The sequence below is a fragment of the Panulirus ornatus genome, chromosome 17 (assembly GCF_036320965.1).
Source record: "Panulirus ornatus isolate Po-2019 chromosome 17, ASM3632096v1, whole genome shotgun sequence".
In the NCBI taxonomy this organism is placed as follows: Eukaryota; Metazoa; Arthropoda; class Malacostraca; order Decapoda; family Palinuridae; genus Panulirus; species Panulirus ornatus.
In genome coordinates this window covers 29,614,011-29,629,390 of record NC_092240.1, presented here as the reverse complement: position 1 = coordinate 29,629,390, position 15,380 = coordinate 29,614,011, and the positions used below count along the sequence as shown (strand labels likewise).

Below are 15,380 nucleotides of genomic sequence, written 5' to 3'. Positions count from 1 at the left end.
AGGAAGCTGGTTAATCTTTGTAGTCCCCTAATTGCATTACTTTATCAATGTCCCACATACACAAATATTTTTACAGAGTGAAGAGTGATTCAAGTATACAGTTACCATGTTTACCAAAGTAAATTGTCAGAGGCAAATATGGGTTTCCAAGGAAGTCATATGTTTACTGTCCGCACAGAGGAATCTGAGTAGTTACTGCTGGTCCACCTCTGCCCTCACTTGTGATAACATCCTCAGTCCATAATGCTACTATTCTTACCTACTCACCTAAAGAGGTGATTGTGTGGCTCAGGTGAGTGTTATATAAGAATTTAAAGGATAGCTGGGGAAGAGGTCTTCTAATTCTTGTGAGTTGTTCTCACCTGAGGAAGGCATAAGGAGTAGTAGTCACAAATATGTCTAAAATCAGATGAAAATAAACATACACCATACAATATTCTTATTTCATGCTCAAACAGTTTCCTTTTAACAACTGCTTATCAAACCTAAAACTGCAATTGATCTTACTGACAACCTCCAGTTAAAAAAAAAAAAAATTAGAATATATGAGACATTACAAGACACAAAGTGCTATTCCCATGGTGTAGCGGTTAGCGTCCCTGACTGATGCATTCATGGGTCGCCCAGGGTCATGCGCATAGGTTTGAATCCTGGTTGCGGCAGTTGGCCCACAGTTAACCCTACAGTCCATCCACCCACAGGGATTGGTTGATGAAATGGGTACCTGGCTCAGGTATGGACTTAAAAGCAAATGGAACAATGGAAGCAGAAGTGAGTAACAGGGTGAGGGAGAGGGCGAAAGTTCTGGGAGCAATGAAGAATGTGTGGAAGGAGAGAATGTGGAAGGAGAGAATGTTATCACAGAAAGCAAAAATGGGTATGTTTGAAGGAATAATTATTCCAACAATTCTATATGGTTGTAAAACACTGGCTATAGATAGGGTTGTACAGAGTAGGGTGGATGTGTTGGAAATGAAATTTTTGAGGTCAATATGAGGTGTGAGGTGGTTTGATCGAGTAAGTAATGAAAGGGTAAAAAAGATGAGTGGAAAAAAGAGAATGTGGTTGAGAGAGCAGAAGAGGGTGTATTGAAGTAATCTAGAAGTACGGAGAGAATGAGTGAGGAGAGATTAACATAGAGGATATATGTGTCTAAGATGTGGAAGAAACAAAGAGAAGCAGGAGACCAAATTGGAGGTGGAAGGATGGAGTGAAAAAGATTTAAGCAGTCAGGGCTTGAACATACAGGAAAGTGAGAGGTGTGCAAGGAATAGAGTGAATTGGAGATATTGTGTATACTGGGGTTAACATGCTTCACATACCTTGGTTCAATACAGTGACAGCACATCAACCCTGGTATACCACATTGTTCCATTTCACTCTATTCCTTGCACGCCTCTCAACCTCCAGTATGTTCAGACCCTGATCACTCAAAATCTTTTTCTCTTCATTCTTCCACCTCCAATCTAGAGCAGCTTTGATGCATGAGACCGGGTTACAGTGAGGGGTGATTTGAATGCAAAGGTGAGTAACGTGGCAGTTGAGGGCATAATTGGTGTCCATGGGGTGTTCAGTGTTGTAAATGGAAATGGGGAAGAGCTTGCAGATTTATGTTCTAAAAAAGGACTGGTGATTAGAAATACCTGGTTAACAAAGAGATATATATAAGTATAAGTACGTTAAGTAAGAGAGATGGCCAGAGAGCGTTATTCAATTACGTGTTAATTAATACGCATATGAAAGAGAGACTTTTGGATGTTATTGTGCTGAGAGGAGCAACTGGAGGGATGTCTGATCACTATCTTGTGGAGGCAAAGGTGAAGATTTGTAGAGGTTTTCAGAAAAGGAGAGTGAATGTTGGGGTGAAGAGAGTGGTGAGAATAAGCGAGCTTGGAAAGGAGACATGTAAGGAAGTATCAGGAGAGACTGAGTGCAGAAAGCAAAAAGGTGAGAGCAAAAGATGTAAGGGGAGTGGGGGAGGAATGGGTTGTACTTAGGGAAGCAGTGATGGCTTGTGCAAAAGATGCTTGTGGCATGAGAAAGGTGGGCAAATTAGAAAGGGTGGCGAGAGGTAAGATGAAGAATTAATACTGTTATGGAAAGAGAGAGGCATTTGGACAATTTTTGCAGGGAAATAGAGCTAATGACTGAGAGATATATAAAAGAAAGAGGCAGGAGGTCAAGAGAAAGGTGCATGAGGAGAAAAAGATGGCAAATGAGAGTTGGGGTGAGAGAGTATCATTCAATTTTAGGGAGAATAAAAAGATTTTTGGAAAGAGATATATAAAGTGCATATGACAAAAGAACAAATGGGAACATCGTTGAAGGGGCTTATGGGGAGGTAATAACAAGTAGTTTGGAAAGAGGGGCAAGTCTGCAGTCTGTTGTGGAAAGGGCTTGGTAAGCAAGTCAGTAGTTGTTCGCTGATGATACAGCACTGGTGGCTAAATCATGTGAGAAACTGCAGAAGTTGGTGACTGTGTCTGGTAGTGTGTGAAAGAAGAAAGTTGAGAGTAAATGTGAATAAGAGCATGGTTATTAGCTTCAGTAGGGTTCAGGGACAAGTTAATTGGGAGGTAAGTTTCAACAGAGAAAAACCAGACGAAGTGAAGCATATAGGATATCTGGGAGTGGATTTAGCAGCAGATGCAACCATGGAAGTGGAAATGAATCCAGGCCCCACAGAACTTTCCATGGTTTACCTCAGATGCTTCACATGCGCTGGTTCAATCCATTGACAGCACATCGACCCTGGTAAACCACATCGTTCCAATTCACTCTATTCCTTGCACGCCTTACAACCTCCTGTATGTTATACATAATCACTGTTTTCCATGCCAGTGAAGTAATGACATGAAACAGATGAAGAATGGCCCATCCAATCATATACACATATATGTGCATAAACACCCACATATGCATATATATATATATATATATATTTATATATATATATATATATATATATATATATATATATATATATATATATATATATATATATATATATATATATATATATTTTTTTTGCTTTGTCGCTGTCTCCCGTGTTTGCGAGGTAGCGCAAGGAAACAGACGAAAGAAATGGCCCAACCCACCCCCATACACATGTATATACATACGTCCACACACGCAAATATACACACCTACACAGCTTTCCATGGTTTACCCCAGACGCTTCACATGCCCTGATTCAATCCACTGACAGCACGTCAACCCCGGTATACCACATCGATCCAATTCACTCTATTCCTTGCCCTCCTTTCACCCTCCTGCATGTTCAGGCCCCGATCACACAAAATCTTTTTCACTCCATCTTTCCACCTCCAATTTGGTCTCCCTCTTCTCCTCGTTCCCTCCACCTCCGACACATATATCCTCTTGGTCAATCTTTCCTCACTCATTCTCTCCATGTGCCCAAACCATTTCAAAACACCCTCTTCTGCTCTCTCAACCACGCTCTTTTTATTTCCACACATCTCTCTTACCCTTACGTTACTTACTCGATCAAACCACCTCACACCACACATTGTCCTCAAACATCTCATTTCCAGCACATCCATCCTCCTGCGCACAACTCTATCCACAGCCCACGCCTCGCAACCATACAACATTGTTGGAACCACTATTCCTTCAAACATACCCATTTCTGCTTTCCGAGATAATGTTCTCGACTTCCACACATTCTTCAAGGCTCCCAGAATTTTCGCCCCCTCCCCCACCCTATGATCCACTTCCGCTTCCATGGTTCCATCCGCTGCCAGATCCACTCCCAGATATCTAAAACACTTCACTTCCTCCAGTTTTTCTCCATTCAAACTCACCTCCCAACTGACTTGACCCTCAACCCTACCGTACCTAATAACCTTGCTCTTATTCACATTTACTCTTAACTTTCTTCTTTCACACACTTTACCAAACTCAGTCACCAGCTTCTGCAGTTTCTCACATGAATCAGCCACCAGCGCTGTATCATCAGCGAACAACAAATGACTCACTTATATATATAATGTACAGGATATACATTTGGATGATATATGCAAAAAGGATGTATCATATACATGAAATGTCTGGTTTCATACACCTATTAAGGTGAATAGAGAATGAGAACCATGATTAGCTTCCTGTAGCCTCTGGATCTCAAGAAAAGTCTTTTACATTCTTCATTTATAAAGTGGATCATAAAGTATTATTTATTTTTTTTTATTATACTTTGTCGCTGTCTCCCGCGTTTGCGAGGTAGCGCAAGGAAACAGACGAAAGAAATGGTCCAACCACCCCCCCATACACATGTATATACATACGTCCACACACGCAAATATACATACCTACACAGCTTTCCATGGTTTACCCCAGTCGCTTCACATGCCTTGAGTCAATCCACTGACAGCACGTCAACCCCGGTATACCACATTGCTCCAATTCACTCTATTCCTTGCCCTCCTTTCACCCTCCTGCATGTTCAGGCCCCGATCACACAAAATCTTTTTCACTCCATCTTTCCACCTCCAATTTGGTCTCCCTCTTCTCCTCGTTCCCTCCACCTCCAACACATATATCCTCTTGGTCAATCTTTCCTCACTCATTCTCTCCATGTGCCCAAACCACTTCAAAACACCCTCTTCTGCTCTCTCAACCACGCTCTTTTTATTTCCACACATCTCTCTTACCCTTACGTTACTCACTCGATCAAACCACCTCACACCACACATTGTCCTCAAACATCTCATTTCCAGCACATCCATCCTCCTGCGCACAACTCTATCCATAGCCCACGCCTCGCAACCATACAACATTGTTGGAACCACTATTCCTTCAAACATACCCATTTTTGCTTTCCGAGATAATGTTCTCGACTTCCACACATTCTTCAAGGCCCCCAGAATTTTCGCCCCCTCCCCCACCCTATGATCCACTTCCGCTTCCATGGTTCCATCCACTGCCAGATCCACTCCCAGATATCTAAAACACTTCACTTCCTCCAGTTTTTCTCCATTCAAACTCACCTCCCAATTGACTTGACCCTCAACTCTACTGTACCTAATAACCTTGCTCTTATTCACATTTACTCTTAACTTTCTTCTTCCACACACTTTACCAAACTCAGTCACCAGCTTCTGCAGTTTCTCACATGAATCAGCCACCAGCGCTGTATCATCAGCGAACAACAACTGACTCACTTCCCAAGCTCTCTCATCCCCAACAGACTTCATACTTGCCCCTCTTTCCAAAACTCTTGCATTTACCTCCCTAACAACCCCATCCATAAACAAATTAAACAACCATGGAGACATCACACACCCCTGCCGCAAACCTACATTCACTGAGAACCAATCACTTTCCTCTCTTCCTACACGTACACATGCCTTACATCCTCGATAAAAACTTTTCACTGCTTCTAACAACTTGCCTCCCACACTATATAATCTTAGCACCTTCTACAGAGCATCTCTATCAACTCTATCATATGCCTTCTCCAGATCCATAAATGCTACATACAAATCCATTTGCTTTTCTAAGTATTTCTCACATATATTCTTCAGAGCAAACACCTGATCCACACATCCTCTACCGCTTCTGAAACCACACTGCTCTTCCCCAATCTGATGCTCTGTACATGCCTCCACCCTCTCAATCAATACCCTCCCATATAATTTACCAGGAATACTCAACAAACTTATACCTCTGTAATTTGAGCACTCACTCTTATCCCCTTTGCCTTTATACAATGGCACTATGCATGCATTCCGCCAATCCTCAGGCACCTCAACATGATCAACGCATACATACATATACATATACATACACAGACATTATATACATACACATGTACATATTCTTACTTGCTTGCCTTCATCCATTCCCGTCAATACCCTGCCCCACAGGTAAAAAGCATTGCTATCCCCTGCTTCAACAAGGAAGTGCCAGGAATATAGACAAAAATGCCCCATTCATTGACATTCATTGTCTAGCTGTTGCGTGTAATATACCGAAACCATAGCTCCCTATCCACATTCAGGGCCCACAAAACTTTCCATGGTATACCTAAGACACTTCACATGCCCTGTATCAGTCCACTGACAGTACGTCGACCCCGGTATACCACATCATTCCAATTCACTCTATTCCTTGCATGCCTTTCACCCTCCCGTATGTTCAGGCCCCCAATCGCTTAAAATCTTTTTCACTCCATCCTTCCACCTCCAATTTGGGTTTCCGTTTCTCCTTGCTCCCTCTACCTCTGATACATATATCCTCTTTGTCAATATTTCCTCACCCATTCTCTCCATATGTCCAAACCCTTTCAACCCATCCTCTTCTGCTCTCTCAACCACACTCTTTATATTACCACACATCTCTCTAACCCTTTCATTATTTACTAAATGAAACTACCTTACAGAACATATTGTCCTCAAAGATTTTATTTCCAACACATCCACCCTCTTTTGTACACCCCTATCTAGAGTTCATGCCTTGTAACCATAAAATATTGCTGGAACTACTATTCCTTCAAAGATACCCATTTTTGCTCTATGAGATAATGTTTTCCTTCCACACATTCTTCATTGCTCCTAGAACCTTTGCCATCTCTTGCATTCTATGACTCACTTCCATTTCCATGGTTCCATTTGCTACTAAGTCCACTCCCAGATATCTAAAACACTTAATTTCCTCCAGTTTTTCTCCATTCAAACTCACATCCCAACTAACTTGTCCCTCTACCCTGCTGAACCTAATGACCTTGCTCTCATTTACATACACTCTCAACTTTCTCCTTTCACAATTTTTCCAAACTCAGTCACCAACTTCTATAGTTTCTCACTCGAATCAGCCACCAGTGCTGCATCACTGGCGAACAACAACTGACTCATTTCCCGGGGCCTCTCATCCACAACAGACTGCATTCTCGCTCCTTTCTCTAAAACTCTTGCATTAACCCCCCACTCACCACCCTATTCATAAACAAATTAAAACACCATGAGGAATTCACACACCCCTGCTGCAGACCAACCTTCGCTGGGAACCAATCACTCTCCTCTCTACCTCTTCATACACATGCCTTAAACCAGTGATAAAAATTTCTCTGCTTCTAGCAGCTAACCTCCCACACCATATACTCTTAAGACCTTCCATAAAGCATCTCAATGCACCCTGTCATATGCCTTTTCCAGATCCATAAATGCTACATACATATTCATGTTTCTCTGTATTTCTCACACACATTCTTCAAATCAAACACTTGATCCACACATCCTCTATCATTTCTGAAACCACACTGCTCCTCCCCAATCTGATGCTCTGGACATGCCTTCACTCTTTCAATCAATACCCTCCTATACAATTTCCCTGGAATACTCAACAAATTTATATCTCTGTAGTTTGAATACTTGTCTTTATCCCCTTTGCTTTGGTACAATGGCACTATACATGCAATCCACCAATCCTCAGGCACTTCATCATGATCCATACATACATTGAGTATCCTTTGCAACCAATCAATAAAACAGTCACCCCCCTTTCTTAATAAATTCTACTGCAATACCATCCAACACCGCTGCTTTGCCATATTTCATCTTCCGCGAGGCTTTCACCACCTCTTCTCTCTTTACCAAATCACTCTCCCTGACTCTCACTTCGCACACCTCCCTGACCAAAACACCCTACATCTGCCATGAAATACATTCAACAAATCTTCAAAATATTCTCTCCATCTCCTCCTCACTCCATCACTACCTGTCATCACTTCCTCCTTGCTATCCAGTCCTACGCACATCATTTACTCCCCTCCAAAATGTCTTTTTATTCTTCCAAAAGTTTGATGCTGTTCTCTCACCCTAACTCTCATTTGCCCTCTCTTTCAACTCTTCCAACTCCCTCTTGACCCTCCTCCTGCTTTCTCTTATACATCTCCCAGTCATTAGCACTCTTCCCTTGCATGTATAATCCAAACGCCTATCTTTTCTCTTTCGCTAAGAACTTTACTTCTTCATTCCACCACTAGCTGTCCTTTCTAATCAACCCACCTCCCACCTTTCTCATGCCACATGCATCTCTTGCACATGCCATCACTGCTTCCCTAAATACATCCCATTCCTCACCCACTCTCCTCACATCATTTGCTCTCACCTTGCCACTCTACACTCAATCTAACCCACACAAGCTCACTTACTCTCATCACTCTCTTCCCCCAACATTCTCTCTTCTTTTTTGAAAACCTCTACAAATCTTCACCTTTGCCTCCACAAGATAGTGATGAGACATCCCATTAGCTGCTCCTCTCAATACATTAACATCCAAAAGTCTCTCTTTTACATATCTATCAATTAACGCATAATGTAATATTGCCCTTTGACTAGCTCTCTTACTATCATACGTATACTTATGTATATCTCTCTTTTCAAACCAGGTATTCCCAATTATCAGTTTTTTTCAGCAGACAAATCCACAAGCTCTTCACCACTTCCATTCACAGCACTGAATATCCCATGTACACCAATTAACCCTCAAATGCCACATTACTCACCTTTGCACTTAAATTACCCATCATTAATACCTGGTCTCATGGACCAAACCTGCCGGCACACTCACTCAGCTGCTCCTAAAACACTTGCCTCTCAAGCTCTTTCTTCTCATGACCAGGTGCATAAGCACCAATAATCACCCACTTTTCTCCAACCACTTTCAGTTTTACCCACTTCAATCTAGAACATACTTCCTCACAGTCTATCACACACTCCCACAACTCCTGTTTAGGTGTAATGCTACTCCTTAATCAGCTCTTGTCCTCTCACTAACCCCTGACTTTACTCCCAAGACTTTTCCAAACCATGCTTCCCCTTTACCCTTGAGCTTCATTTCACTCAGAGCCACAGAACATCAAGGTTTCTTTCCTCACACATACTTCCCATCTCTCCTTTCTTCTCGTCTTGGTTACATCCACCCACATTTAGACACCCCAACTTGACATCTAAATAATCAATTATTAACTAATTTCATTCAAACATTACTCAAACACTATGAACGCACTCCAATAAATACTATCAACAAAGTTTCTTGCCTATTTTGCAGGAACCCTGAAAAATAAAAAAAAATATGAATTTTTTGAAAGGCAGTACCATTCTAAGAATTAGCACCCTACTTCTGCAATGTTACTATAATAAAATGTTGTTCTATGAAGCATCATTCTAGGGAACAACAGAAAAACTTAAATAATCAATTCAGCCTTAAAATCAGATCAAGCCATTACAACTGAAAACTGTACTTACAGGAAAAAATAATCTTAAGTGCAAAGAATTCACAGTTTCTCAGTCTATATCATCATAGCTCGTCCGTGGTCTCTTTGCTTCAGGACCTTCTACATCATCATCTTCCAAGTTGTCCAGATCTTCCATAGAGAGAACTGATCTGGGCTGTCCTATCCCAACAGTACCAGGAATGTTCATACTGGAAAATGATAACATTTGAGAAATACACACATTCATTAACTATTTGCTATTTCCAACCTTTCAACATTGGAAATAGCTTTTGGGGAATAATTCTCTCTTGTCCCTAGTTTTAGATTCTCTCCATTCCTGGCCCTTTCAGTTGCCCTCTATGATGCACAGGTGAAACATGGATACTATTCTTTCTTTCTTAACCCTGGGCCCAGGACATGGATAAGGAGCTGTGGTTTCAGTGCATTACATATGACAGCTAGAGACAGTGTGTGAAGAAATGTGGCCTTTTTTATCTGTTTTCCTGGTGCTATCTCACTGAAGCAGGTGGTGGCAATGTTGTTTCCTGTGGGACTGGGTAGCACCGGGAATGGATGAAGGCAAATAAGTAGGAATATGTACATGTGTATATATGTATATGTGACTGTATTATTGACTGGCTGGTAAGGTTATTTAATGTATGTATGACTCATGGTGAGGTGCCTGAGGATTGGTGGAATGCGTGCATAGTGGCATCGTACAAAGGCAAAGGGGATAAGAGTGAGTGCTCAAATTACAGAGGTATACAAATGGATTTGTATGTAGCATTTATGGATCTGGAGAAGGCATATGATAGAGTTGATAGAGATGCTCTGTGGAAGGTATTAAGAATATATGGTGTTGGAGGCAAGTTGTTAGAAGCAGTGAAAAGTTTTTATCGAGGATGTAAGGCATGTGTACGTGTAGGAAGAGAGGAAAGTGATTGGTTCTCAGTGAATGTAGGTTTGCGGCAGGGGTGTGTGATGTCTCCATGGTTGTTTAATTTGTTTATGGATGGGGTTGTAAGGGAGGTAAATGCAAGAGTCCTGGAAAGAGGGGCAAGTATGAAGTCTGTTGGGGATGAGAGAGCTTGGGAAGTGAGTCAGTTGTTGTTCGCTGATGATACAGCGCTGGTGGCTGATTCATGTGAGAAACTGCAGAAGCTGGTGACTGAGTTTGGTAAAGTGTGTGGAAGAAGAAAGTTGAGAGTAAATGTGAATAAGAGCAAGGTTATTAGGTACAGTAGGGGTGAGGGTCAAGTCAATTGGGAGGTGAGTTTGAATGGAGAAAAACTGGAGGAAGTGAAGTGTTTTAGATATCTGGGAGTGGATCTGTCAGCGGATGGAACCATGGAAGCGGAAGTGGATCATAGGGTGGGGGAGGGGGCGAAAATTTTGGGAGCCTTGAAAAATGTGTGGAAGTCGAGAACATTATCTCGGAAAGCAAAAATGGGTATGTTTGAGGGAATAGTGGTTCCAACAATGTTGTATGGTTGCGAGGCGTGGGCTATGGATAGAGATGTGCGCAGGAGGATGGATGTGCTGGAAATGAGATGTTTGAGGACAATGTGTGGTGTGAGGTGGTTTGATCGAGTAAGTAACGTAAGGGTAAGAGAGATGTGTGGAAATAAAAAGAGCGTGGTTGAGAGAGCAGAAGAGGGTGTTTTGAAATGGTTTGGGCACATGGAGAGAATGAGTGAGGAGAGATTGACCAAGAGGATATATGTGTCGGAGGTGGAGGGAACGAGGAGAAGAGGGAGACCAAATTGGAGGTGGAAAGATGGAGTGAAAAAGATTTTGTGTGATCGGGGCCTGAACATGCAGGAGGGTGAAAGGAGGGCAAGGAATAGAGTGAATTGGAGTCATGTGGTATACAGGGGTTGACGTGCTGTCAGTGGATTGAATCAAGGCATGTGAAGCGTCTGGGGTAAACCATGGAAAGCTGTGTAGGTATGTATATTTGCGTGTGTGGACGTGTGTATGTACATGTGTATGGGGGGGGGGTTGGGCCATTTCTTTCGTCTGTTTCCTTGCGCTACCTCGCAAACGCGGGAGACAGCGACAAAGTATAAAAAAAAAAAAAAAAAAAAAAAAAAAAAGTTTGTTGAGTATTCCTGGGAAATTATATGGGAGGGTATTGATTGAGAGGGTGAAGGCATGTACAGAGCATCAGATTGGGGAAGAGCAGTGTGGTTTCAGAAGTGGTAGAGGATGTGTGGATCAGGTGTTTGCTTTGAAGAATGTATGTGAGAAATACTTAGAAAAGCAAATGGATTTGTATGTAGCATTTATGGATCTGGAGAAGGCATATGATAGAGTTGATAGAGATGCTCTGTGGAAGGTATTAAGAATATATGGTGTGGGAGGCAAGTTGTTAGAAGCAGTGAAAAGTTTTTATCGAGGATGTAAGGCATGTGTACGTGTAGGAAGAGAGGAAAGTGAATGTAGGTTTGCGGCAGGGGTGTGTGATGTCTCCATGGTTGTTTAATTTGTTTATGGATGGGGTTGTTAGGGAGGTGAATGCAAGAGTTTTGGAAAGAGGGGCAAGTATGAAGTCTGCTGGGGATGAGAGAGCTTGGGAAGTGAGTCAGTTGTTGTTCGCTGATGATACAGCGCTGGTGGCTGATTCATGAGAGAAACTGCAGAAGCTGGTGACTGAGTTTGGTAAAGTGTGTGAAAGAAGAAAGTTAAGAGTAAATGTGAATAAGAGCAAGGTAATTAGGTACAGTAGGGTTGAGGGTCAAGTCAATTGGGAGGTGAGTTTGAATGGAGAAAAACTGGAGGAAGTAAAGTGTTTTAGATATCTGGGAGTGGATCTGGCAGCGGATGGAACCATGGAAGTGGAAGTGGATCATAGGGTGGGGGAGGGGGCGAAAATCCTGGGAGCCTTGAAGAATGTGTAGAAGTCGAAAACATTATCTTGGAAAGCAAAAATGGGTATGTTTGAAGGAATAGTGGCTCCAACAATGTTGTATGGTTGCGAGGCATGGGCTATGGATAGAGTTGTGCGCAGGAGGATGGATGTGCTGGAAATGAGATGTTTGAGGACAATGTGTGGTGTGAGGTGGTTTGATCGAGTAAGTAACGTAAGGGTAAGAGAGATGTGTGGAAATAAAAAGAGCGTGGTTGAGAAAGCAGAAGAGGGTGTTTTGAAATGGTTTGGGCACATGGAGAGAATGAGTGAGGAAAGATTGACCAAGAGGATATATGTGTCGGAGGTGGAGGGAACGAGGAGAAGTGGGAGACCAAATTGGAGGTGGAAAGATGGAGGGAAAAAGATTTTGTGTGATCGGGGCCTGAACATGCAGGAGGGTGAAAGGAGGGCAAGGAATAGAGTGAATTGGATCGATGTGGTATACCGGGGTTGACGTGCTGTCAGTGGATTGAATCAGGGCATGTGAAGCGTCTGGGGTAAACCATGGAAAGCTGTGTAGGTATGTATATTTGCGTGTGTGGACGTATGTATATACATGTGTATGGGGGTGGGTTGGGCCATTTCTTTCGTCAGTTTCCTTGCGCTACCTCGCAAACACGGGAGACAGCGACAAAGCAAAAAAAAAAAAATGTGTATGTATACGTACATGTGTATATATGTATATGTATGTATATGTTGATATGTGTATGTATGTATATGTGCATGTATGAGCATTTATGTATATATATATATGTGTGTATATAAGTGGAGTGGCCATTCTTTCTTCGTCTGTTTCCTGGCGCTACCTTGCTGATGCAGGAAACGGCAATCAAGTATAATAATAATGATGAATAAATTAACAAAATCATATGTGTCAATTCATAACATAAACAGCACATATACTGTGTATGCATGCAAGCATGCATTTATATAAACAAATTGTAACTATCACAGACATTAGGAATAGACATGACTGAAAAATTGAATCCTTTACAGTTCTAACATGAGGCTTTAGTGACTTGTTAGGTGCAATATTGATTCTCAAGTCCCTCTCATTTACCAGTTAGAACACGTACTTTATAGTTGAACTTGATCAATGACTGAGCTGTAGTTGATGCAAGCTTGGTCAGTACAGTTATTATATTTAATAGGCTGCTATATTACACATGACAGCTAGAGACTGAATGCCAATGAATGGGGCATTTTTGTCTGTATTCCTGGCACTTCTTTGTTGAAGCAGGGGATAGCGATGCTTTTTACCTGAGGGGCAGGGTATTGACGGGAATGGATGAAGGCACCTTTCTCTTGACCTCTTGCTGCTTTCTTTTATACCTTTCCCAGTCATATGCATCCCTTCCCTGCAAAAATCATCAAATGCCTCTCTCTCCTCTTTAACAATCTTACTTCTTCATCCCAACATTCATTACCCTTTCTAATCTGCCCACCTCTCACCTTTCTCATGCCACATGCATCTTTTGCACAAGCCATCATTGCTTCCCCAAATACATCCCATTCCTCCCCCACTCCCCTTACCTCATTTGCTCTCACCTTTTGCCATTCTGCACTCAATCTCTCCTGGTATTTCCTCACACAAGTCTCCTTTCCAAGCTCACTTACTCTCACCACTCTCTTCTCACCAACATTCTCTCTTCTTTTCTGAAAACCTCTACAAGTCTTCACAAGATAGTGATCAGACATCCCTCCAGCTGTCCCTCTCAGCACAGTAACATCCCAAAGTCTCTTGTACATGCCTATCAACGAACACGTAATCCAATAACACCCTCTGGCCATCTCTCCTGCTCACATAAGAATACTTATGTATATCTCTCTTTCTAAACCAGGTATTCCCAATCACCAGTCCTTTTTCAGCACACAAATCTATAAGCTCTTCACCATTTCCATTTAAAACACTGAACACCCCATGTACACCAATTATACCCTCAACAGCCACTTTACTCAGTTTTGCATTCAAATCACCCATCTCTATAACCCAGTCTCATGCATCAAAGCTGCTAACACACTCATTAAGCTGCTCCCATAACACTTGCCTCTCATGATCTCTCTTCTCATGAGCAAGTGCATGGGCCCAATAATCACCCATCTCTCTCCATCCAATTTCACTTTTACCCATATCAATGAAGAGTTTCCTTTCTTACACTCTATCACATATTCCGACAACTGCTTCAGGAGTAGTGCTACTCCTTCCTTTGTTCTTGTCCTCTCACTAACCCCTGATTTTATTCCCAAGACATTCCCAAACCACTCTTCCCCTTTACCCTTGAGCTTTGTTTCACTCAAAACCAAAACATCCAGGTTCCTTTCTTCAAACATAGTTCCTATCTCTCCTTTTTTCTCATCTTGGTTACATCCACACACATTTAGACACCCCAATCTGAGCCTTTGAGGAGGATGAGCAGTCCCTGCATGACTCCTTCATCTGTTTCCCCTTTAAGAGAGTTGAAATATACAAATTCAAAATCAATTAATCTTTGCAAATGTCATGTTGATGAACAATGCAGTGCTGAAAGTGAGCCCAAAAGTAATTTGTTGGTGGTCACTTGTACCATCTTTTCTCCAACTTCATCATTATTAAAGAAATCCTCATTTGTAGTAAAAACTAAATGTAATACATTCTCACTGCAAGTAGATTTCCTGTCTAATACCTGGAGCTACTGAAAAGGGATTATCCTAATTAGATACCAGTATGTTAAAATCTCCTACTTTGATAGAATTACAAATTTCTGCTAACTGATCTTAAAATCTTTCTTTTAAATCTGGTTCCTGTGCAGGGGATCCTATAAACTGGTCTCACTGTCATTTTCCTATGAAGTTTAATCTTTCATTTCTACATAAATGAAGTCAACATTCTCAAGGGATAAAACAATTTTTACAATGGGATCTACACAAGCTTTAACAAAGAACAAGATACCAATGCCTACTTTGTTACCCAATCACTATTAAACAGTGCACCCTAAAATTGCATATTTGGCAAGAAAATCTTTATTTCTGATGTCTAAACAAGATTCGGAATAGACAATCTTGTCATAATTTCCTTCTAACACTGCTGTCTCTTTACTCTGAGATTTTATTGCACATACTCCAACAGTTAACAAAAAATGTTTTTAGATGAGATAGATCTATTTTGAATGGTACTTACAGAGGGGACGTTCCACATGGGCCACTTTTTTTTTTCCCTAAAATGTATATGCAGACTCATTAAGAAGCCTACCAAAA

At 41.6% G+C, this 15,380-nt stretch overlaps 1 protein-coding gene across 1 annotated transcript in view; it reads right to left on the bottom strand.

Annotated features, from left to right (window-relative positions):
* Positions 1–231: 231 nt before the first annotated feature.
* The window catches only part of LOC139754661 (ethanolamine-phosphate phospho-lyase-like), a 290,015-nt gene continuing 274,866 nt past the window's right edge, over positions 232–15,380 (bottom strand). The window contains exons 11-12 of the mRNA XM_071672194.1: positions 9,267–9,444; positions 232–362 (exon numbers count right to left, since the gene is read on the bottom strand). Of these exons, the coding sequence (XP_071528295.1) occupies positions 9,306–9,444 (139 nt within the window). The 3' untranslated portion in view covers positions 232–362; positions 9,267–9,305. The remainder of the gene's footprint in view (positions 363–9,266; positions 9,445–15,380) is intronic.